This window comes from Bidens hawaiensis, unplaced genomic scaffold (assembly GCF_021521415.1).
Source record: "Bidens hawaiensis isolate Kalapana, Puna unplaced genomic scaffold, B.hawaiensis_p1.1 tig00043252_1, whole genome shotgun sequence".
NCBI classification, from domain to species: Eukaryota; Viridiplantae; Streptophyta; class Magnoliopsida; order Asterales; family Asteraceae; genus Bidens; species Bidens hawaiensis.
In genome coordinates, this window is record NW_027497673.1 from 27,443 (window position 1) to 51,042 (window position 23,600).

The 23,600-nt window shown below is 34.7% G+C and overlaps 1 protein-coding gene across 1 annotated transcript; it reads right to left on the reverse strand.

Moving 5' to 3' along the window:
* Positions 1-13,698: 13,698 nt before the first annotated feature.
* Positions 13,699-23,319, reverse strand: LOC143594190 (pleiotropic drug resistance protein 1-like). The gene is made up of 22 exons (XM_077073566.1): positions 22,949-23,319; positions 21,301-21,421; positions 21,125-21,213; positions 20,966-21,050; positions 20,704-20,863; positions 20,530-20,606; positions 20,382-20,435; positions 20,209-20,299; positions 19,830-20,131; positions 18,990-19,271; positions 18,588-18,904; positions 18,334-18,494; positions 17,875-17,978; positions 17,635-17,785; positions 16,944-17,119; positions 16,525-16,857; positions 16,056-16,430; positions 15,847-15,980; positions 15,161-15,388; positions 14,896-15,067; positions 14,116-14,370; positions 13,699-14,007 (listed from the first exon to the last, which is right to left on the reverse strand). The coding sequence occupies exons 1-22, from the start codon at positions 23,317-23,319 to the stop codon at positions 13,750-13,752; spliced, it is 4,296 nt and encodes a 1,431-aa protein (XP_076929681.1). The 3' UTR covers positions 13,699-13,749.
* Positions 23,320-23,600: the final 281 nt, after the last annotated feature.

Below are 23,600 nucleotides of genomic sequence, written 5' to 3' on the forward strand. Positions count from 1 at the left end.
GATTGCAAATTTTTGGTACCGGTATCTAAGGTAAAATTCGGGAAATATTGGTACCGTACCGTACAGGTCCCGAAAACTCAAAACCTTGTACCGATTCGGTACCGATACCGATCGGTACCATACCGATTTTTGCTCATTCCTATGTGGCACTGGTGTAAATGATGCGACTATACATTATTTTTCTATTTCTTTTTCTAGGATGCCTTGCTGGTGCAGGGTTTTGAATCATACCTCATTGACTTTTAAGAACTCCAAAATCATGTTCGACATTCTTTGTTGGTGATCTTCTACTTCTTTAAATCTTTTTCTATTTAGTTCGCTAGGATAGGGTATATCCGTCACAAGATATAATACTACGTTAAATTTAAATGGGTGCACATTTGTTGTTCCATACTTCCATTTAACAACTCGCTGAATCATGACAATTGATTAAAGATGTTGATGTTTTTCTTCTTGTTGTTGGATTTGGGGAAACCTAAGAGCAAATTCCAAAACCATAAATCTTTCTAGGCTACCGCTTCAAGCATGATAATTGAATACTCATAATCGCCTCCTATGTATTAAATTGCCATATCGTTGGACTATTTTTCCAAAGTTAATGTATGCAACCGATGTTGCCTAGTTTATCGGAAGTCAATGTTTGGATTCATGGTTCTTGTACAAAATTTCTACTCTCGAAAAGGCGGGAGGGTGTTTGATAGCGCCTATCAGATTTATAACTTCAATGCATGTATCTTGTTTTAGAAACACACTCTAAACTTAATAGGCCCCTTTATTTTTTTCCCTCATCTTTTCTTCTAATAATAAGTCGCCGTTGTTGATATTTCATAATTGTAATGTAAAATAAGTTATTTAAAACATAACATGAATAAAGTTTTGCTAATAACCAAAATAATAATAATAATTAAATAACCAAACTTGAACTTTGAAGATACGGATAATTTAATGATTAGTTATATATGAAAGATTAGTTAATTGATAGTATTATAAGGAATTTCTAATCCGAACGTATTTAGGTCACGGTCAACTTCTAGGTTCATAATATGAATGATTATATGAGAGATATTATGTAAGATACGAACATATAGTTAAAGATGTAAGCTCTGTATATTTTAAGATGACACATGGTTACAAATATAGCTTTACATTTATAGTGATATGATCGCATCTACCATTGTACTATAATTCCTAGTGGTCCCTGAGAGGACCTTAACCTATCACTATCTAGGTATACTCTGGTATGAGCTTGTACGGGCCACTCTTTTCTTTGATGACCATTATAAGCGATCTTCCTTGTGTACTGATCTGAGTAGATGCGATATTCTTGCTTTTATTCTTGTAGATGCGATGTATGTGGTGTCCCCCCTACAAATAAATTATTTACATATACGATAAAGCATATTTGAATTATTTCTAGAAAAATCCATTCGTTTTCTGGAAACAAGAAATTAAAAACTTATTAAAAGTTAAATTTTTTTAACATTCTTGTCGATATGGATGTTCAAGAGTTTGGTTATCGACTTAATGAGATAAATTAACATGATTTTACTTTGTGATGGCTTTGAACATGTATGGTTCATTTGTTAAGTTTGAGGAGTGTGAAAAGACGAAAGATTTGTTAACTTAAATGGTATTGCCAATCTTGCTAGGGTTATAGACTTATGGGGGAAACAAGGAAACATGTTTCGTTTCATTAATTTGGTGTAACGATTGTTAAAGCTAAACACTAGTTTGCCTGATGTAACTATAACGGTTGAAAGATGTTTTTCGGCAATAAAGATCGCAAATACAAATTTACACAAGTTAACAAAGAAAAAATTTTCCTTGTAAAATGTTTTTTCTTGGTTTATTGGATTTTAATAATCTCAACTAAAGGCTATTGACCGATAATAATCTTAACTGAGTTTATCTCCAATGGTGGTCTCAAATTTTAAAAAATCTACCTTTAATGGTCCTCCATTAAGAATAGATTGATTAAGAATACGAGTCGATTACTTAGCTCGAAATGGTGTTCCAAGCAGCTTGATTTTTGTTAATTGGAGTTCAAACACCCATTGAAGCACTAATCAAGCCATTTGCAACATCGTTTTGAGCTAAGTTTTACATCAATCGGCTCATATCCTCCTTCCGATCAAAAGCCCTAAAATCAGTTTGAAATTCGGAGAAAAAACTTTGCTCTGTTAAAGTTTTTTAACAGATGACCATCAAGAATAGATTTTTTAAATTTCAGACTACTAGTGCGAATAAACTTAGTTAGGACTATTATCGGCTATAGCCATTAGTTTGGGTTATTAAAATCTAATAAGCCTTTTTTTCTTTAATTAATTTTTTTTTTCTCCGCCGAATAAAATTTATGGAACTGTCACTTATTTGAACTCTGTTAATGCTTAGCCAATCATTAGCCATGTATGATTTCTTAAACCATGACTTGTAATAATTCAACTTTAGTTTTAAAAATATATAATGATTGCATATGTATATTTTTATGTATTGAAACATTTGAAATTTAATTTCATATAGCATATATCAGATAATAATTCAACTTTATATTTATTTATGCATAATGATTGCATATGTATATTATATGATACTAAAACATGGTTGGGCACGCACATGTATTAGTTGCAGATGTAAATAAGAAAGATGAGGATTAGGCATGATTTGATAGACCTAAACCTCTCCGAGGACATGGTTGAGGATAGGAATTCGTGGAGAAATAGAATTAACGTTAAGGATTTTTAGAGAGATTTGAATACCTTAGGGCTTAGACTTAACTTATTTAGGTCACATACCATAATGGTATTTCCCTTACATATAGTATTATTATTATTATTATTATAAGTATTATTAGCTTATATAGCTGTTAAACTGTGATCTTATTATTAATATTATTATAATTAGTAGTAGTTTTTATATAACTGTTAAACTTTGATTTCCTTTATTTTGCTTCAAACACATGTACTTAGAGCCGAGGGTCTCTCTGGAAGCCACCTCTTTATTCCTTTGGATAGAGGTACGGTGTGCCTACATCCCACCCTCCCCAGACCCTATTTATAGCTTTGCTGTCGGTGGGATTTTACTGGGCATGATTGATTGATTGATTGATTGATTTATGCATATTTGTCAACATATTCACATGCTTTTAGAATATTTTTGACAAAACTTTTTATTAAAAATGTAAAGAATACAAATAAACAATTGAAAGTTACATGGGATATGTTTCATTGCAAGAAAAGGATAAGATTGAAGGAAATATTCGGCTTTATACTGATGTCATCCTACATATAATACTAATGAACGCATCAAAATGAAAAATCACTTGCTTATTTTTATTGAATTGGTCGGTAATAATTGTGTGTCTTAATAGAAGGTTTGATCAAATGGATCACAGAAGCACAATTTGCAGTTTAACCTCAGGAACAATTAAATGATCATCAATACTTTTAAGGGATATGATATGTGGCTATTTTTGGGTTGGTTAATCCTCATAAGTCATAAATATTCACACTTAAAATTTTGGGTTTAAATGTAATTACAAAAGTAAATGTTTAAAATGTAATTATGTTTAAGAGGGAACGATTTTGCTAGTGATCCCAGAGGACAGTGGATCACTCAAGAAGGAAATCGAATTCTAAATTAACTAAGCCGAGGAAGAACGAAAGTTCTACGTTTGTTTGCTAAGGATTGATTGGCGTCCTAATCAGAAGTGCAGAAACCGACGAAAAAGCAATCAAAAGAGTTGAACGCCACAAGAATCCATCAATCAAAATGCATGAAGAGCTTGATCATAAGGGTTATACAATTGCAGAATTTGAACATAAAATCACAGGTGCAAAGTTTAGAAATATAGCATTGAGCAAAAGACAACTCCACATATCGTTTAGTCGAGGACCACTCCGCATTGCAGAATTTGAACATAAAATCACAGGTGCAAAGTTTTGAGCATAAATGGAATTGTTGAAAGGAAACATAGACACCTGCTAAATGTTGCTAGATCCTTATTATATCAAAGTAGAGCCCCGTTAAACCTTTGGTCTGTGTATTAAGAGCTACCTATCTAATTAACATGACTCCCTCCTCCGTGCTAAATGGAAAGACACCTTTTGAATTGTTGTTTGAAAAAAAAATTCCTCTATTACATCTCAGAGTTTTTGGTTGTCTTTGTTTTGCTACAAATTTAAATCCAAAATCAAAATATGAAAGTATAGCTTCTAAATGTGTTTTTATAGGTTATTCATTTGAAAAAAATAAAAAAGGTATAAACTTCTATCTCTTGATGATATATAGATCCATATTTTACTCAAGAGATGTTAAATTCTATAAAACTATATTCCTCTCAAGAATGTTAAATCCTGTGAAAACCTTTTTCCTCTTGTAGAGAAAACGGATCTACCTGACAATGATAATTTAAATAGTTTAAACTTCTTTGATGAATGTTTTTCAATCAAAAACTCTTAGACTAAAAATGTTTTAACCGAAGATGATGGGGAGGAATCCAAGGATGATGGTAACCTTAATAGGAACACTGACAATCTTGAGACCCCTTGTGACATTTGTCAATTTCGGGTTATTTTATACTTGTATTCTTAATGTAAACCCGACCCGTTTTGTATCCCGAACCTTTCGATATTATCAAAATGATGAATTATATGTTAAATATTTGTTTTATAGTTGTTGGATAAAAAAAAACCCTTTTCGATTCTTAAAATTCCCCGAAAACGCTCAAAATGAACTCCAGGGACTAAAACTACCAAAATGGAGACTTGAAGGACCCATTTGTAGTTTGTGTTTTCTTGGGTTTATAACAAACTCATTTTCATGAAACACCCTTTATGAAAGACCCATTCAACTTACCCTATATATACACACCCATCTTCTTCTTTTGTGCTTGCTCATTTCTTCATTTCTCTCTCAAATTCTTGAATTCTAAGGTTGTTCTTCATAAGCTAATATTTCATTTTAACTAACTTCTCAATACTTAAAGCTTGATGTTACAACATATATATAATATACACTCCTTGTTTGTGACAATCGTCAATTTCAGGTTAACTCCGTTAACTCAACTCCGTCAATTTCAGGAAACTTAAGATCATTGAATCTATAACGCACACTTCATTACATTTAAACTAGGGTTTAAATGACGCTTAACACTTACTACATGTGTAGTCTTTCGGGAGTTGCACCGAAACGCAAACGAGTTGACGCAAACGATTGGTGAATAAACGAAAAACGTCAAAACAGTAATTATGTGATAATTATGTGTTAGACTTATGTGTTGTGTGATAACATGGTTATAAACGTTAACTCAAGACGTAAACTAGTTATTTAAGTTAGAAAAACAACAATTGAAAGTGGAGGGGCCAAAGTGTAACATAGTATTCTATAAATACTATGTTATAATAAACCCTGACCATTTTTTTTCTTTTCCCCAAGATCCCGATCGGAAACCCCTCTCCCCCTCCCTTGGCTGCCGTCACTTTTACACACACATTCAACCATCAATTTCAAGTTTTGATCGAAGATTAAGGTGCTAGGAAGGTATAACCGACTATCCTATGCATCCTTTACACTTAATTTTGATGTTTATTGGGTTAATTGTAAACCCTAGGCAGCCGATTTTGTGTGTGTGTATAACTAATATGATTGTTGTTGATTGAATGATGATTTGATAACTAGAATTTATATTGTTACACGTTAAATCGTTGTGTCTTTGATTTGAGTTCAAACAAAAACCCTAATCATGTATGTAATGTGTAATTGATGTGCATGGATGGTGTTTATGGAGTCTAGAGTCCTATATGAATGCATGATAGTTCATAGATTGTTAATATGTTGAGTTTGGATGCAAACAGTTTCTGGACAGAATGTGTATTTGATGTTTAAGTGACTGTAACGAAGTGTAAATGTGAAAATTGGTTGAGATTATTGATACTACAGTAAACTAGGCTGAGTCTAGTTTCTATAGAATATAAATTTGTAATTTTTGGACAAGTAAAGGTTAACTTTTATGATTTTACAAAAACGTTGTGCAAAGCTGAGCTGTTAGACCTGCTGTTAGGTTGTTTTGTAAATGTTATATCTCATGAACTACGAGACCAATTGGGTTGGTTCCACTTCTGGAAGTTGACTCATTGAGTTAGGAACCTAACCCAAGTGGTCTTGTATTTGTTGGGTTTTTCGTTTAACGGGAATTGCAAATAACATTCTGTTGCGCATGAATTTGACAGTTATGAGTTTGCTGTAATGATTTGATGATTGTGAGAAAACTATGTGGAATAAAAATATAATAAAATATGTTCTGGAAACCTAAGACATATATGCTTCTGTGATGATTTTTAGTAAATTTATTGAGATGCTATGATCGGTGGAATAGTACGATCTTTTAAGTAGAATTTCTGTCTCGGTGAAACTAGCTGCTGAGTTTTGTGAAAATGCATGAAACGTGATACTTGCTAATTTATCATTGTGTTTTGACCAAATTGCCCTTGAGGGGAATGATTGCAAATTAATTGTCGTGTTTTGACCAAAATTCCCTTGCGGGGAATAATAGCTAATTGATTGTAATGATTTGACCAAATTGCCCTCGTGGGGAAAAGTTGCTAGTTAATTGTTATGAGTTGACCAAATTGCCCTTACGGGGAGTAATTGCTAATGATGTACTTTATGAATACGTGACACGTAAATAATTGCTTACACATGTAATGTATCACAAATACATTTGTTAAAGTCACACACGATTCACAAACGAAACACGAAACATGTTACGTGCATAGGTATTATGTGCCGGGTCTAGAGACTCGATAATATTCCGACACTTAGAAAAATCTCTTTGTTGTTTTAGAACACTAGAGAGAGTTTTTCTGTGACGCGCATCTTGGTGATTTAATTTGGGAATTTCTTCGCAAACAGTGAGTTTCACTTTCCCCTTTTAAACTTTTTAAACGCTTTTCACTTGGGGGAGATAACATACTCCGCAACGCATTTTAGATTTTGTTAATATAGATTATATATCACTTGTAAAGACTAAGTGGCAAACGCAATAACAAAAGTCCTTCATAACATCGAACCGGTTAATATTTGGAATAGCGAGTCATTGTTGAGTAGTACTACTGGGTTTGACAAACCCCACCCAACGCTAAACTCGACTGGAGGTCGAGCGGGTGTAATCTTGGCTAAACACATACCATGGTCTGGATGACCTGGTGGCAAGGCAAATTGATAAACAGTCAGCTTCGGTGTCGAACACTTAGTAATACTTGCTTTATAGGCTAGCTACCTATAGATATATAATTGACATAACACTATCTGGTAACGCAAAACGCTGTAACGCAAAACGCTTAACGCAACACGCTGAACGCAAACGCTAATCGCTTTACTTTTATTTAAACTTGTGAACTCACCAACCTTGTGTTGACACTTTTAGTATGTTATTCTCAGGTAGCCGAGGCGGGCGCGCGGTTTAGGAACATGCATTGCTTGAAAACGCTTTTGTTATGCAAACTTAATTTTAACAGTTATCATTGGTTTTAAGTCGTCCTGCGTGACGCAACTTTTGGTTAAAGGTTTTTACGCTTCCGCATTTAATTACTCGTAAACGTTTTTCATGGTTTTGAAACTTTGTTTTATGGTTTGATTATAACTAATGATTCCGATCCTGTTAGTTCACACCCTCTGACGGTAAAACTCCGTTAGTGGATTTTGAGGGTGTGACATTGTTTACCTTCGGTCTTTCATTTCTCCGGTCTCGGCCGGTTGAAATGTCGGGCTAGTAAGGCAAGGTTACATGGAGGACTTTGTAGTCCTTGTTTATATATTTAACAAATCTAACCATATAACTTGTTATAATTGCTTAACTTCTACATATTTTAGTTTATTGTTCATATTTGTCAAGTTCCATGGTATTGGGTATGTGGTGACTAGCCTCGGTTTCATCCCGAGTTGAGAACCGAACCAAAAACCGAACTTTTGTTTAAAAGCATTATTGTTAACTTTTTGAATGTAAAAGTTGATTATTATTATTTATAAGTTATTTTACAAGTTCCATGGTAATTGGGTATGTGGTAACCATCCTCGGTCTTATTCCGAGTCAAGGACCGAACCAAAAACCGAACTTTTGTTTAAAAACTTTATTGTTAACTTTTTGAATGTAAAACTTGAGTATTATTATTTATAAGTTATTTTACAAGTTCCATGGTAATTGGGTATGTGGTAACCATCCTCGGTCTTATTCCGAGTCAAGGACCGAACCAAAAATCGAACTAAACAGAGTTCACTCGCTTAAGACACACAAGTGTGTTTTTAGCCACCAAAACTCATATTTTTGTTCAAGATTATATTTTAAATCAATTTTAGTTAATTTCTAAACATACTTGGCATGCGGTAACCAACTTAATCTTATAACAAGTTCGAACCGATAAGGTCGTATACTCGCTTAACGAACGTTAAGGTTCTTCACAATAGAACTACATACTTGGTTAAGTCTATTTTGATTTTATTGAGTTATCTCATAACATTTATTATTTTAGGAAGTTAACTGTGAGCTTGGTCAATTATCAAGTCTCGAACCGACAAACCCGAACACTCGTTTAAACCTCGTTTTGGTATTCTTATAACCAAAGGTTTTGCAATATCGCATTTTAACCCACATTATTACTTAACATAGGTTAAGTAAAAAAAGAAAAAAACTAATGAATAGAATACCGAGACCCGGTTTCGAGTAAATTTATTTTACAAAACTCGTTTCTTTAATTTCTCAAATATTTACATTTTAAATCCTAAACTTTATTTATTTACTTTATTTGTCATGTATTTTATTTTAAACCCTTCCAAGACTACCTACTAACACAAGACCCGTTTAATATAGGTCTTGCTCGTTAAACCGATCTCTCCGATTATTCACGACACTATCTTTCAAGTTACTTGTTAATGTGAGTACTTTTTCATCCCCCGTTTTCCATCTTTCGTTTTGGGGGTGGCATTGCATACTTATTTAAATTCAAATGATTTATACTTGAGTCTTAAACCACAACACGTATTGTATATGTTTACTTAAATAAATGCTCGATTTGGTGTTATATGCTTTACATGATTATGTGCAAATTCTTGAATGCTAAGGCGGGTAGCCTCTTGAATGCTAAGGCGGGTAGCCTCATCAAAGTATGATCATACGTTAATTCCGAGTATATATGGTATCCCCATATAGAAAGGTGTCGTCAATGTATTCTTATTGACGATTTCATTATTGTCGTCAATGTATTCTTATTGACGATTTCATTATTGTCGTCAATGTATTCTTATTGATGGTTCGTCAATGTATTCTTATTGACGGTTTCATTTATCTAAATTGTTGCTATTATTTATTGTTTTCATATACTAGTTGTGGATTTCATACTATATACTTATTGTCCAAAACTATGAAAATTGCTCACCAACCTTCGTGTTGACAAACTCTATTTTATGCAATGTTACAGGTTTGATGTTAGCTTGATTGGATTACTTGAAGAAACTTATTATCTTGGCTTTAGGATATTAGAAAATAAAAGAACAAGTTATTTGTTTATCTATCTATTTGGCATTTTGTATGAACAATTGTTGTGTTATTTATGATGATATGGATTTAAATGAGTTGTTTAAATATTCTAACTTTATAGTGTCATTGTGCAATGAGTAATCATGTCGCTCCTCGACTTTTCCGCCTTTATTGGTCGGGGTGTGACACCCCTGTTGAGTTTGACGATAATATAGCTAGTAGATCGATGCAAACAGCCGGTAAGGATTCTAGTGGACCTAGCTTCACCAATGAAGTCACCGACAATGTTGAGGCATTGAACCTAGCAATTCCAACAGGAGCAACTCAGGATGATCAAAATCCTATCAATGTTGCAACTTCCAATGAAGAAATTATGGATAATTTAAACTCCTTTGAGGCCCCCCCAAACTACAACCTCGGATGTCTTTTGAAGATCTAGTAGACCTAGTTCTTTGCCTCGAAAATACAATGAATGCGTGGTTGAGGGAAAAGTAAAATATGGGATTGAAAAATATGTTAATTAATTATGCTAAATTGTTAACCATAATTTTTGTTTTCTTTCCTTACTTGACAAAAGTGTTGAATCTAGGACTTATTGGAAAGCATGCAATAACATTAATTGGGTAAATTGAATAGTGAAATAGAAGCCTCAATCATAAACAAAACTTGGGATATAACTGACTTAAAAAAAAACCGAAAGGCAGTAGGATGTAAATGGATCTATAAGATCAAATACAAGTCAAATGGTGAAATTGAATGCTATAAAGCGAGACTTGTTGCAAAAGGGTATAGTCAAAAGGAAGGTCTTGATTTTGATGAGACTTTATCCCCAGTTGTCAAAATGGTAACTGTTTGAACCGTAATTGCTCTTGCTGTGCAGTCTAACTAGAATCTTTTTCAACTAGATGTTAATAATGCTTTCCTATATAGGGAATTGAATGAGAATGTCTACATGACTATTTGTGAGGGGGTTGGGTCTACTTTTGAGAATGGAAAAGTATGCAAGTTAGTAAAGTTTTTATATAGGCTGAAAGAGGCCCCTAGACCATGGAATGAAAAGCTAACTTCCACTCCTCTTAGGTTTGGTTTTAAACAAAACAAAAATGTTGTTTCCTTGTTTATAAAAACCTTTGATTCAAAAATTGTTATTCTTCTTATTTATGTTGATGACATAATTATTGCAGGAAATTGCGAAACTGAAATAGATAAAATAAAACAAAAATTGAATCAGAGTTTTATAATTAAGGATTTGGGCAAGTTAAAATATTTTTTGGGTATTGAAGTACTGGAAATTGAGAACGATCTGTGTCTAAACCAAAAGAAATATTGCTTGGAACTCTTAAATGATTTTAAGTTATTATGGTGTAAACCGGCCGGGAATCCTTTAGAACAAAATGTTCATTTTTTTGATGAAACAAACCATGACAAAAACGATTTTTTACTTCAAAATAAAACCGAGTATCAGGCGCTAATCGGGAAACTCATTTATTTAACATTAATCCGACTTGATATCTCTAATACGGTCCAATGTCTTAGTCAACTCATGCGCAAACCTCTCAACTCACACCTACAAATTGCCTTAAGGCTACTAAGGTACCTTAAGGCAAGTCCAGGTAATGGTATTTTTTATAAAAAAAGGGCCAAATTTGAGTTAAAAGGATTCTCTGACTCGGATTGGGGAAAGTGCTTGGCCACCCGTAGATGTGTCACAGGATATTGTGTTTACTTGGGCGACTGCTTAATCTCATGGAAGAGTAAAAAACAAAGCACCTTGTCTCGCTCATCAGCCGAAACAGAGTATAGGGCTCTCAATATAACTGGAGGTGAACTTATTTGGATTCTAAAACTTCTTAATGATCTTCAGTCACTATCTTCCTATAAACCTTTATTATGATAATGTTGCTGTCATATTGATTTCTGCAAACCGTGTCTTTCACGAAAGAACAAAACACTTTGAGATTGACCTATTCTTTTTGAGAGAAAGGGTAATGGCTGGAATTTTAAAGCTAATAAATTGATACAACTGAGCAACTAGCTAATATCTTTACTAAAGGTCTTGGTATATCTCAACATAACTACCTTTGTGACAAACCTAGGTTAATTAACTTGTTTGGGAATTTGATGTGTGGGAGAAATATCATGTATTAAATGAGTCATATCACATGTTTTACGAGTTTATATGCCGGAAACACGATTAGTTTGTTTGAGTTTATGATTACAGGTGTGCGGAGCTTAAAGGAGCTAAATTGGAGAATAGGAGATGGATTGTAAATGAAGGTTTTATTGCATGAAATGATAGAGAATTTGAAGACGAAGACGTGGCCGAAAACGGGGCATAAATCGGAGTTCAAATGAAGAAGTTACAGGCGAAACACCATGGTGGATGACAGGCCCACCATAGCCTACGGTGACCCACCATAGCCTACGGTGGGGCTGCCAACGTAGCCTACGGTGGGGCTGCCAACGTATCCTACGGTGACCCACCATAGCTTACGGTGGGACTGACATCGTAAGGCAAAAGACGAAGACCGTATGCTACGGTCTCCACCGTGGTGTGGCCGTAGCTTACGGCCGCCTGGGTGGAAAAACGCGATTTTTAGATTTTTTCTTCCATAATTTAAGTCCAGTTCAACCCTATGCCGCCTATCCTTCATACCCTAGCCCCGTTGGACAATTTTGGGGCCATTCTCCACCATCTTAACACATCCCAATCACCATAATCATCCATGCCATCATCCATTCAAGAATAAAAAGGCCATTCAAGATGCATATGCTAGGTTAATTCTCTCATGACTATCTCCTGGTGTAGGGTTAAGTTGTTCATTGGATTTGTTGTACTTTAAACCTTAACTTTTGGATTTTGTTTTGTATGCTTGACAATGTTCTTGGGTAATTAATGATATTTGAAGTTTATCAGTTAATGATTTTGGTCATCAACAATTAGGATTGAGTTCTTAGTGTCATTGGCCTAGCTATCTTTAACCATAGAACTAATGTTTCATCATTACCTAAGATTTACAATCAATTAGATTATTGTTTAGCGGTGCCAATCAATTGGATTAAGTTCTAACGATCAACATAGTCAAACATCTAGTATCTTGGTTTATTGATTCAAACAAAGGTTATAATTCAATAGGTTTAGTTTTCTATCCAACTTGCTTCAAAACCTGAAACCTGGAGATTGGTTACCCTTTTTTTTATAATTGTTTACAAATCAATTCATTAGTGTTTTCGTTTAACAAATCTTTAAAACTGCTTGACATCGTTTGTCCGTTTAGTATAATTAGTCGTTAAGAAGTAAACTTGATTAGCACTTTCCACTGATTCCCTGTGGATTCGACACCTTACTTGCCCTAACTAATAAAAGTAATTTATAAATGTTTTTGATTGACCTTTCGACATCGATCAGAATTAAAACGAGGGAGGGTGTTAAAATTAATCAATTTAATTCTTATGCTTTCCTTATATTTCTTTTTTTTTCTCTCTTTTGTTTATCTTGCATAATGAGCTATTCTGGATGGGCTTGAGATTGTGAGGCTGGCCACCAAAACTCAAAAGGGTTTAACATGTGCTCCTTCAAACGGCTCCATCTTCAATTACGGAATTAGCGTGCCATTCAATTGGAAACTTCAATCTTTTCCTCTTTTGTCATTTTGGCTCTTGGCTTCAAATACAGGCCTTGTTCAAGAGTTGAAGACACAGCAAAACAATATATTTTATGCACTCTTATTTCAAAGCATTCGACTCTAGTCTTGTTTAGTTCCCCAATTTCATCAAGGCCGCTGCAGATCTGGAGTGTAATCAGTTGTAACCTTTGTAAGGTTATATTTGGTACCGTCATTTAAAAGATTGTTTAACCTTTTATTGTAATGATCAGAAGTGTTCAGTCCACAAAACTTTACATAAAATCTCGTAGCACGTTGTATAATGCTGCTCATGTATTATCTCAAATATAATGCTGCTCATGTATTATCTCAAATGCCCATCATAGAGAATCATAATAAAACAACTATTTTCTAAGGTAAAATCACAATTGTTTTCTAGAGGTAAAATACAGTAGAATTTGGGAACTAAAGAACCAATTTAACACTCAAAATAGTCTAAGTTATACAAAATCAAAACATATATATCAAATGCATGTATAGTTTTACAAACATTACAAAATAAATATTAAACAAGATTTCAGTACAAAAACTGATGTGTAAACATTTAAACTAGAACTATCTCTTTTGGAAATTGAAAGTTTTGATGCAATAAGCAAATATTACCCCGAAAGCGACAACTAGTCCGATGTGAACTCCTGCGACCGTACCAAGAAAATCATGTTTGTAGCCAAAATACCGGTCCAGATACCCCTTCACGGTCTCCCCATTTACAAGCACGTCCTCATAATCACCAAACTGTGACGCGACCATGCCATAGATGGTCCACGCCAGTGGATTACCCCAGAAGTACCATCGCCACCACACAGGAATTTTCTGTGGCATTTGAATATAAACATCAATGTTAAATTAATATTAGAGAATGAGAGTTAACTACGCTAGCAGTTTAAGAACTAGCATTAACAAAAGCGCAAAGAAACCTACGGGTCGAGGGATGATGAAGCCCGAAAACAGATTAAAGCCTCCAAAGAAAAAGAATGCGATGATGGCAGCAATGTTGGCATTGGGGGTGATTGCGACGGTCATCATTCCGTAGTATGTCATATACAACAAACAACATAACTGGAAGAATGTGTACCAAAAGAATTTGGCTGCTGTCCATTCGAATCCCATCATAGCATAAACTATGAGGCAATAAACTATGGTTTGTGTGAAAACATAAGGTATCTCCACCAGTGCCTATGTATATAAAACACAAAAGTTTCATAACCTCAATCTTGAAATGAGAATATCTCTAAAAACACGAATTAATTTAGCATATTTTCATTCAAATTAATTTTAATTTGAGCATGTAGCATACTTTCAAAAAAAAAAAAAAAAAACTTAATATGTATGCTAGAGGGTAAATAGGAGGCCAGGCCTGTGTTTGAATAGAAATTGATTAAAGTTGTTATTATTATTATTGTTGTTGTTGTTGTTGTTATGGTAACATGAATATTAGTTATCGGATAACTCAGGGGAATCAAAATCCTACTAGCCAACAGGATCAGTTAAATCATATCTCATGTAGGGTAAGTGACCTTCAAGAGATTAAGGGATCAGTTCCTACCGCAGAAAACTAGCTAGGAACCAATGGAAACAAGATTCCTTTCTAAGACCTCTGTAAGAGGGGAATCATTTGCTTACCATTGCACCACCCTTTGAAGGTTAAAGCTTTTTATTTTGAATGCAATTGACCTTGCTTAAATCATACAAGTCAATCACCTGAGCAAGGGCATACGGTAGAGCAGAATACATTCCTGCAGCTCGTTCTCTATAAAAGACGGTACGTTCAATATCTATGATTGGCTGCACCGCTGATGCATTTTGGTAACTAAGGAAGAGAGTTGCCGTATACATGGAACCCATCGCGTTAAATAGTTCTTGCTGGGTTTTCCTGAAATTTTGATTGCCCAAATAGGATCAATGAAACTAATGTATCAATAATAATAAAACAAGGACCGATTTGTACTTTAGTGTTTTATATTACCTTTTACCACCAAGATCCCAGAACATAGTACCAAACATGATGCCAATAAAGGTGGTGAAAGCAAAACGGACAGCAGTGTAAGGAGGGTTCCGCCAGTAGGACCGCCGTTGTTTCCATAGACAAGCCATGGCTTGGACAAAGAAAGATTGCGAGTATTGGGTAGGGAAATAGAGGTCTTTCGTTCCAGGAGCTGGTACGCTTAATTCAGCAATAAGGGCCTTGTTCCTCCTGCGACAATATGCCGGTTTTATTAGAAAATGCAGCTAATATAACTGGTAGAAGTATCAGGGATTTTTTTTTGGGATATTAGTTGGTGGTTTAGGATTTTGTTAAGTATTTTTAGATCTTTTTTTGAAAGTTCTTGTAATACTATAGATTTCACCACATTCGTAAGCGAACTAATTCAAGTTCTTGCAATTGCTTTTGTAGTTCGATGTTGTGGCAAGACAATCAAATTCCATAGGGTTTTCAATAACCTTAATAATCGCTTAAGATTTTGACTAAACTCTGTGGAGTTCGCTTGCCACCCAAAGAAATATTTTAAGTTCGCTTGCCTGGGTAGCGAACTAACTAGAAGCACATAAACTTCCAAAAGAAATTAAGCATCTACAAAAACTTAGTTGAATCCTAAACCATCTAATGATCCAAAAGTTCAAGTATCGGGCAGGTTAATTCAGTTTAATCACCTATATAGTTCTGAATTTCGGTATATTTCTGCAAAATCAACTCCTAAAGCTATTTCTTGAGATGATGTGGTGACTTCCAACATCCATGTTGCAGGGTTATATCCATCTTTTATCTTTGCTACGCCGTCTATATCCTTAGACACAAAATCGATCAGGTGTTAGTCACATATTCTTTAATTTGTATCACTAATCTTAGTTAGAGATCTTACCTCAAAGTACTTTATTAGTTCACATGAATTGCGTCCTATAGGTCCAACATATATTTCTTGTCCTCCTCTTTTCATCAAGAACAACTCATCGAAAGCTTCAAATATATCAATGCTAGGTTGATGAATGGTGCACACAACTGTTCTTCCTGTGTCAACCGTGTTCCTAACTGTTCTCATCACAATAGCAGCCGCCCTTGCATCCAGCCCGGATGTTGGCTCATCCATGAAGATTATAGACGGATTGGCCACAAGCTCAACTGCTATGGTTAACCTTTTGCGTTGTTCGGTGGATAGTCCATTGACACCAGGCAACCCAACTAATGCGTCTCTCAACGGATTTAGTTCTACCAGTTCCATCACCTCGGCAACAAACATCTACAAACAAGGATAAGAAATCGCTATCAAATCATATCACTTTTAATTAGTTAACCGCATGCTTTTGTATATGTTTGATAAGATGTGCACTAACCGTTCTGGTGTTTTCGTCAACATCTGGTGACAACCTTAGCCAAGCAGAGTACAACAAGGATTCATAAACAGTAACATGAGGCGAATGAATGTCATTTTGTTCACAATATCCAGAAATCCGAGCAAATGTCTCTTGTTTCTTTGGGTACCCTGAAATCCTTATGTCACCCTCAATATACCCACCGGTTTTTCTTCCTGCTAATACATCCATCAAAGTAGTTTTTCCAGCACCACTAACGCCCATAAGGGCGGTTAGAACACCAGGTCTAAAGGTTCCACTGACACCCTTAAGTAGAAGCAGCCTATCTTCATTCACTCCTTGTTCCCTCATTCTCTACAACATTATATATAACTCCCATGGAGTTTTAGTTGTTAAATACTATAATTTGGAATTACAATAAGAAATAAGTTGTAAGTTACCTGTGGCATATCAACTGAGTAATTGACCTCATTGAAAGTAAGTGAAAGTGGTACGAACGGGAGAATCATTCCTTTCTTCTTGATTTGATGATTTCCAGCGGTGGTAGGTGTTAATTCAACACCACTCTCGTCACTCTCATTTTGATTTGGCGCAGTCGGTCGAGATCTCCCAAAAGCTAGAGTTCACAATGAAAGTTGCATGATGGTCGTTATGCTTATACACTCAAAACCCATTGGTTTGTAAACAAGTTGAACATGAGCCAAGGAAGCTGGCTAATTGGCTCGCCCATTTGGCTCATATAAATAAAGCCCAAATTAATACATATAAAATAAATTCTGTTGTTTAGAAATTCTGCATTATCATATGCTTAGAAATGTGTCAAAAATAGAAGTGTTAGGAAAATAAACGAGTTGGATTGACGAGTCATGAGCTGGTTCAAACTTTTAATGAGTGGATCTCTAGCTCAACATTTCAATTAGTTAGGATAAGCGAAAGAGCCGAGTTGGTCATTTGACTTCAAGCCCGAGCCTAACACGATCCAACAAATATGTGATTTGTAAACATGTTTTTCTTCTATGATAATGGAAATGTATGATATGTAGTTCATGTGTTTATGCAAATTAATGATCACATGTTTATTTTGCTGATAAGAAAGATCCAATACCAGAATCTAGAGAGAAAGGTACTCACGGTTAAGAAATTCTAGAGACAGTATGAAACAGATACTAAAGATAAATATGAATCCAGTCAAAGCCACAATCGCAAGCCAATACCAATAAGCTTCTGGAAAGAACCCTCGCGATTCGATGATCACTTTCCCTAATGTTGTATCGTTTATAGGCTATAACATGGAAATAATTTTGAAAAATTATGGTTAATTTTTTGATACTTTCGTCCATAAGCATATAGAGAAGATAAGAGGGACCTTGCCTTTTTCCACCTGTCCCCAAGAAATTCATTAACCGTAATCCCATTCATCGCATACATCATTGGAGATGCCCAATAACCCCATAGCCACCACTTCTTCACATCATCTGTAACGAGAACAGCGTGTTTGTTAGCTAAGACAGGATAAATGTTAGTTTTTTGTATGTTTTCCACAAGCAAACATGTATAAAAAGTATAATAAACTTCTACCCAACTTTCAGACTATTTCTGCTTATGGAAATGGAAAGCTTGAGGTAACTAACTAGTAAATTGGATGTCAAAAACTAAATATGAAAGTAGGTTAACTAGAAGTTAAAAGGATTTGCTCAACACAATAAGTAGTTACTGGCTGGTCAAAAATAAATAAATAGCTACTGGATATTAATGTACCAATATAACCAGCTCGTTATCTTTCAACAAAGTTTGCCGGTTTTTATTGGAAGCTATATAACTATAAAGTACCTCGAGCCAGAACGAAGCCACCCAATACAAAGACTAAGAGAAGCGCAAATGAACCGAATGTGTTTGCAACTATCATGTTCCGACCCAATGCCCCAATGAATCGAAACAACGCAGAAGACATCTGGTTAACAGCTAATAGTAAAAAGTATTGCTTGATGAATCTACAAAACAACAGATTTGTTAAGAAACATAGAAGTAGAAACAATAACATGAATGTTGTCATCTTTAGTTCTTGATAACTAGATATAACCAACCTTGTGATCTCGGGATCGTATCCTATTACATAGTAAGTGAGAATAGTCCATAAGGCAGATTCGATAAATGAAATAGGAATCTTGACGATCCACGCAGGAATCCCGTACGCCCAGGATGGGTAAAACAGGAAGTCTCGTTGTTTGTAGAACACAGGAAGCTTTAGAATCGTCATTGAAATCTCGGACATTCCGTTAAACATGATCATAACGACACCAAAGAATAAGGAACCCAAGTATATTGCTCCGTCTTCTAAATTGTGTCTATGCATCTTGGTTCGCAGAAACACGGTCATAGCCACTACCGCCATGAAAAATAGCTGAAAACCAAGATAACCAAATTAATTGTTATTCGAACTAATTAAGCAGAAAATCAAGAGTTAATTTAGCAAACACAACACTTGCTTGGGTCAATTTGAAGTAGTAAACAAATGAATTTCTTTTCATGAGCAAGATTTCTCTCTCAATGCAAGCTTTCAAGAGTTCTTTCTTCCTTAAACCATATTTTTCAGTAGTAAGTGCAGCCGGGTGGCTTCTGGATTTGTCATAGGGGGTGGCAAGGTCATCCCCAAGTCTCTTTCCAACATGAAATGACTGAAACGACTCTGCAAATTCCTTAGCTGTCACGAACCGGTAATGCTCATCTCTTCTCATCCAATATTGTTGTTGATCTTTCCTCGATGTCACCTACGATTATTAAAAGTATTAGAAGCATCACACATGAATGAAAGGGTGGTGGTGATAAATAGTTTCAATGAGGAGTTTTCATATTAACTCATGGGGCTAATATTCATCTTTGGCATAAGTTCTGTTTTTGCTAACCAACGTTTATAAACTTGAAAAACCATTATGTATGACTAGCTAATTAACCTGTTTTTCTTGTTATTATTATTTATTTTTTTCCTTTTTCCATCTTGGCTAGTGAGTTTAACAAAATCGTCTTCGCTTTTTCGTTAAAGTATATCCATCGACTTTTTTTGTTTTTAATTAAAAAATATCTCAGTCAATTAGAAGCTTCCATGTGGCACGCATCATTGCACCGACGCAACATATTTCAATCTTGGCACAACAAAGTTCCATCTGACGGAAATTTGTTGCGCCAATAGTCATATTTCAAAAGCTGGTTAACTGGAAATCTTTAAAAGTAATGGTTATTTGTCAAATTTTTAAAAGTTGTGATAATAACATCTACGTAGCTATTCTATCACATAGATTAAGCGAGTCATGTAGGAAAAGTGAACATACTTCTTGCAAGAAATCTGCAACACCCTTCCTCTCAGGACATTTGAACCCCATAAACTCAAAAAACTCTAGCGCATTGTCGCGTGGTCCTTGGTACACGATTTTCCCATCAGTTAAAAGAATAATGTCATCAAATAAATCATACGTCTCTGGAGCCGGCTGGAGGAGGGAAATGACAGCAGTTCCTTCAAGGATATGAAGAAATTGTCTAAGCGATTTCACAATTTGGAAAGTTGTAGAACTATCCAAACCGGTAGAAATTTCGTCCATAAGAAGAACCTTCGACGGTCCAACTATCATTTCACCTGTAATGTTACGGAAATCAGTCTAAAGTTCACGGAAAGATTTTATAATTCAAATTAAGATGATATTACTGGTTTACCCGTTGTAACACGCTTCTTTTGCCCACCGGAGATCCCCCTTATCATTTGATCCCCTACTAGGGTGTCCGCACAAATGTCCAACCCCAACAACTTCACAAGAAAATGAATTGGGTTACACCTTAACAATTGTTAATGTTAATGTATTATAAGATTCAATATATATGGTCGATACCTTGAGCGTATAATCTGTCACCACATTCGCCTCTTGACCTTCGGATGCCGAAGCCTGAATTACAATTATTTGAATACGAAATTCAGATTACTAGAAAGGGGACATAAACAAGAAATATTTCTTCCCTAAAATGGATCATGTTCTGTACCTTCATGAAGATGTCTATATCCGGATCCGGTTTAATATTTGCATCTTTCTCTCTTCTTGACAATTCAGCCAACATCTCTGCAGTTAGAATATTGTTAGAATCCCCTAAATATCATAATAGATTAATATATACAAAGAACAATTTTAGAATTGGATTCGTATAATTTGATCTAACCATAGCGTGATCCGACCCCTTGGCATCGTGCAGAGAAAGCCAAGGTTTCTCTAACAGTCATTTCTCCGATATGAACATCATATTGACTGATATAAGCAGATGTCCTTTCAGGTACAAACTCATGCAGTTCATGCCCATTGTATGTCACCTTCCCAGTACTCTAAAGATATATTCATACATGAAGTTGTAACATTAATTGGACCAAAACCAAATAGCAGATTAACCGAATTGTTCAAACTTGAAATGAGGAACAACAATTTACCTGAAGTTCCTTGTCTAGCTTGCCAGCCAAGGCTAACAAGAGTGTCGTCTTCCCGGAACTCGGGGGGCCCAAAAGTAATGTCATTCTATGTATATGTTTCATTATGTTAACATCTAGCAAACTGGTAAGAGTTATGTTCTTTGTGTTAATACCACTCACCTGCTTGGTTTTACAATCCCGCTAATGTCGTCGAGGATGGTTATATGCTTTTTTGAATTCGGAAGCAGATGGAATAAGTTCAAGAATACCTAATGCAACAAATCAAATTCATGGAGTAACTCATTAGAAATAGGGATTCAAGAAAGTTGAATATATTTAGAGATTGAATATTTTACCTCAAATATATCAATAAGGAAATTTACAAAACTAGGTAAAGCTCTGCTTCCTGTGTTAATGTCTGCCTCCACAGTCATATGTTCAAATCTAACTTCAATTGTTGGCAAATCAATCCCAACCCTGTGACAACCAAATGTCACATTATAAAGAACAAAAGTAGTTCAAATAAGGTTAGAAATTGTTAAACTTGTGTTATTTACATTATTAAACTTTATGTTTGTTATGTTATGTCGATGTATTTGTAGTAAGTAATTAAACTTATGTTTAGAACATTATCATAGCTTAGGAATAATCGAACCATTACAACGGTCGAAATGTAAACGTTCAGATGGTTGGAGGATAATTGTTTTAGATAACCACCATCGTGTTAATTTGTGTATTATATCAATGACGATTATATACGATTACGAAGTTAACGATTAACATTGTTTTCTCATTTTTCACATTGGCTCTTCAATCTTCATCCTTTCACTTTGTTAATCCAACAGAAGTTTCTTAACAATCTTTGCTACTATAGATTACAAGATTCGTTATAAATTAACAATCAAATGATCGTATGAGAATTTTGATAAAATAGGTTGCAATCCATTGATGACAAATTAGCTTTTATCTGAATTTGATTTATGATTTATGATTTATGATTTATTCTTTACTCAAGACACAACTTCATAGTTTGAAAATGTGAAAGAAAAGTGGAACTCGCTATCGAGAGTTCGAGACCACGAGTTCACTTTTTGTGAATTTTAATTTATATTTCTTTCTTTTTCAATTTTTATCTGATAAGTCATTTTTATCTAATAATCTTATAAATATATAATATATAACATTTTAAAAAATTGAAATCCTTATGCATGTCTTATCTAACTATTTTTATTAAAATCCAGTTGTATTGAAAATAACATATTTTTATATTACGGCTAAAATTGTTAGAAATAATATTTTTAAAGAAAAATAATTTTTCAAATAAACTAGTATCATCACGTAGACAAAAAGAAAAGAAAACCATATACTTAATTTATGTTTAAAACTATTAGATATAATACTTTTAGAGAAAAATTAAGTTGATAATTAATAAAATTAAAAAGTATGTTAAAGTTTGCGAAGTCACTATCTTATCTTTTGCTATTCTTAAATTCAAGTCATAATCTTGAATAGCAGCTAACCCATAAATACAATTAAAAGAAAACAGATGGGTTTTGAATCAACACTTCATAAAAAATCGGAATTTAACATCATAAGAATAAAGGCCATTTGGCCCCATGGTGTTTTTACTTTTTAGCTCTCATGGAGGACGCTTTTGGGGCCTAGGTGGAATAACCCGGAGAAGGGTTGCATTCTTGCATTGCAGTCAAATGGCCTTGGTGCTTTTGTCCATGTACGGGGGCGAGAACGGACAGAATGTGTGGTCCCATATGCTTTTGTCCACCTTTTGCTAACGGATGTATTCAGGTGGTCAGGCTTTGTTGGTCATTTAAAAAGTTATAGAAATGAATGGATTTATAATAATGTTTGTATAGCTTGAAAGAAAAATTATTGTCTTTAGGATTTATGAAAATATGACTTTATGGCCGTATTGGGTAGTTGGTTTTGAGCTCTTTGCGCTATGTCTTAAAATCAATGCATAAAAAGTTAGGAGAAGTTGAATACCTATCAATTCTGTTCCTGAGCTTTAACAAGAACTTCTCATTATCTTCATCAGCAGTGTTTACAAGCCTATCGAGTAACCGCTTTCGCTCTGCAAACCCAAGATGGTCAACATCAACTTCTTGTGGAGGTCCGGTGGATCCAAAAAGCAAACCTCTCTTTAAACGATCAAACGTCGGAAGCTTTTCAAGAGACGCCCATTTCAGCGCTTCTTCATCATCTTCCTCGCGTGTAGATCTCGAAAACACATCCATACCAGTGTTCCTCCATATAGAAGTACTCCCAGATCTTAAACTCCCCATCCTCCCATTACTGCTTCTTCTTGAACTTCCTAACCTTACACTGCTACTAGCTCTATAGATGTGATCATCCATTTTTAGGTAACACCTTCAATGTTGATGAATACAACCTTCAAATTAACAATAATATGATCATGAAAATGATCCCAATATTAGAAAGATGTATTGTTTTGTGGAATTAGCACACTTTATATATAAAGTGTACGTGGACAAATATGAAATGGCGCGAATGATATTTACCCTCGTGAAGTGTCTTTGGAACAATTTTATAATCTTATAATACCTACTCCCACTGATTAATGGCCTTTAATATAGCCAATTATTTCCACTGTTTATGATATAATATATGGCCATGC

Bases quoted from the DNA above. Each gene is read 5' to 3' on its own strand.
- LOC143594190 (XM_077073566.1), bottom strand. From the start codon at position 23,319: ATGGATGATCACATCTATAGAGCTAGTAGCAGTGTAAGGTTAGGAAGT. The intron at 21,214-21,300 runs GTAAAATATTCA...TTGTTGCATTAG, and splicing joins TCCTTATTGATATATTTGAG to GTATTCTTGAACTTATTCCA. The intron at 14,371-14,895 runs GTGATTGACTTG...TTATATACATAG, and splicing joins TACCGTATGCCCTTGCTCAG to GCACTGGTGGAGATACCTTA.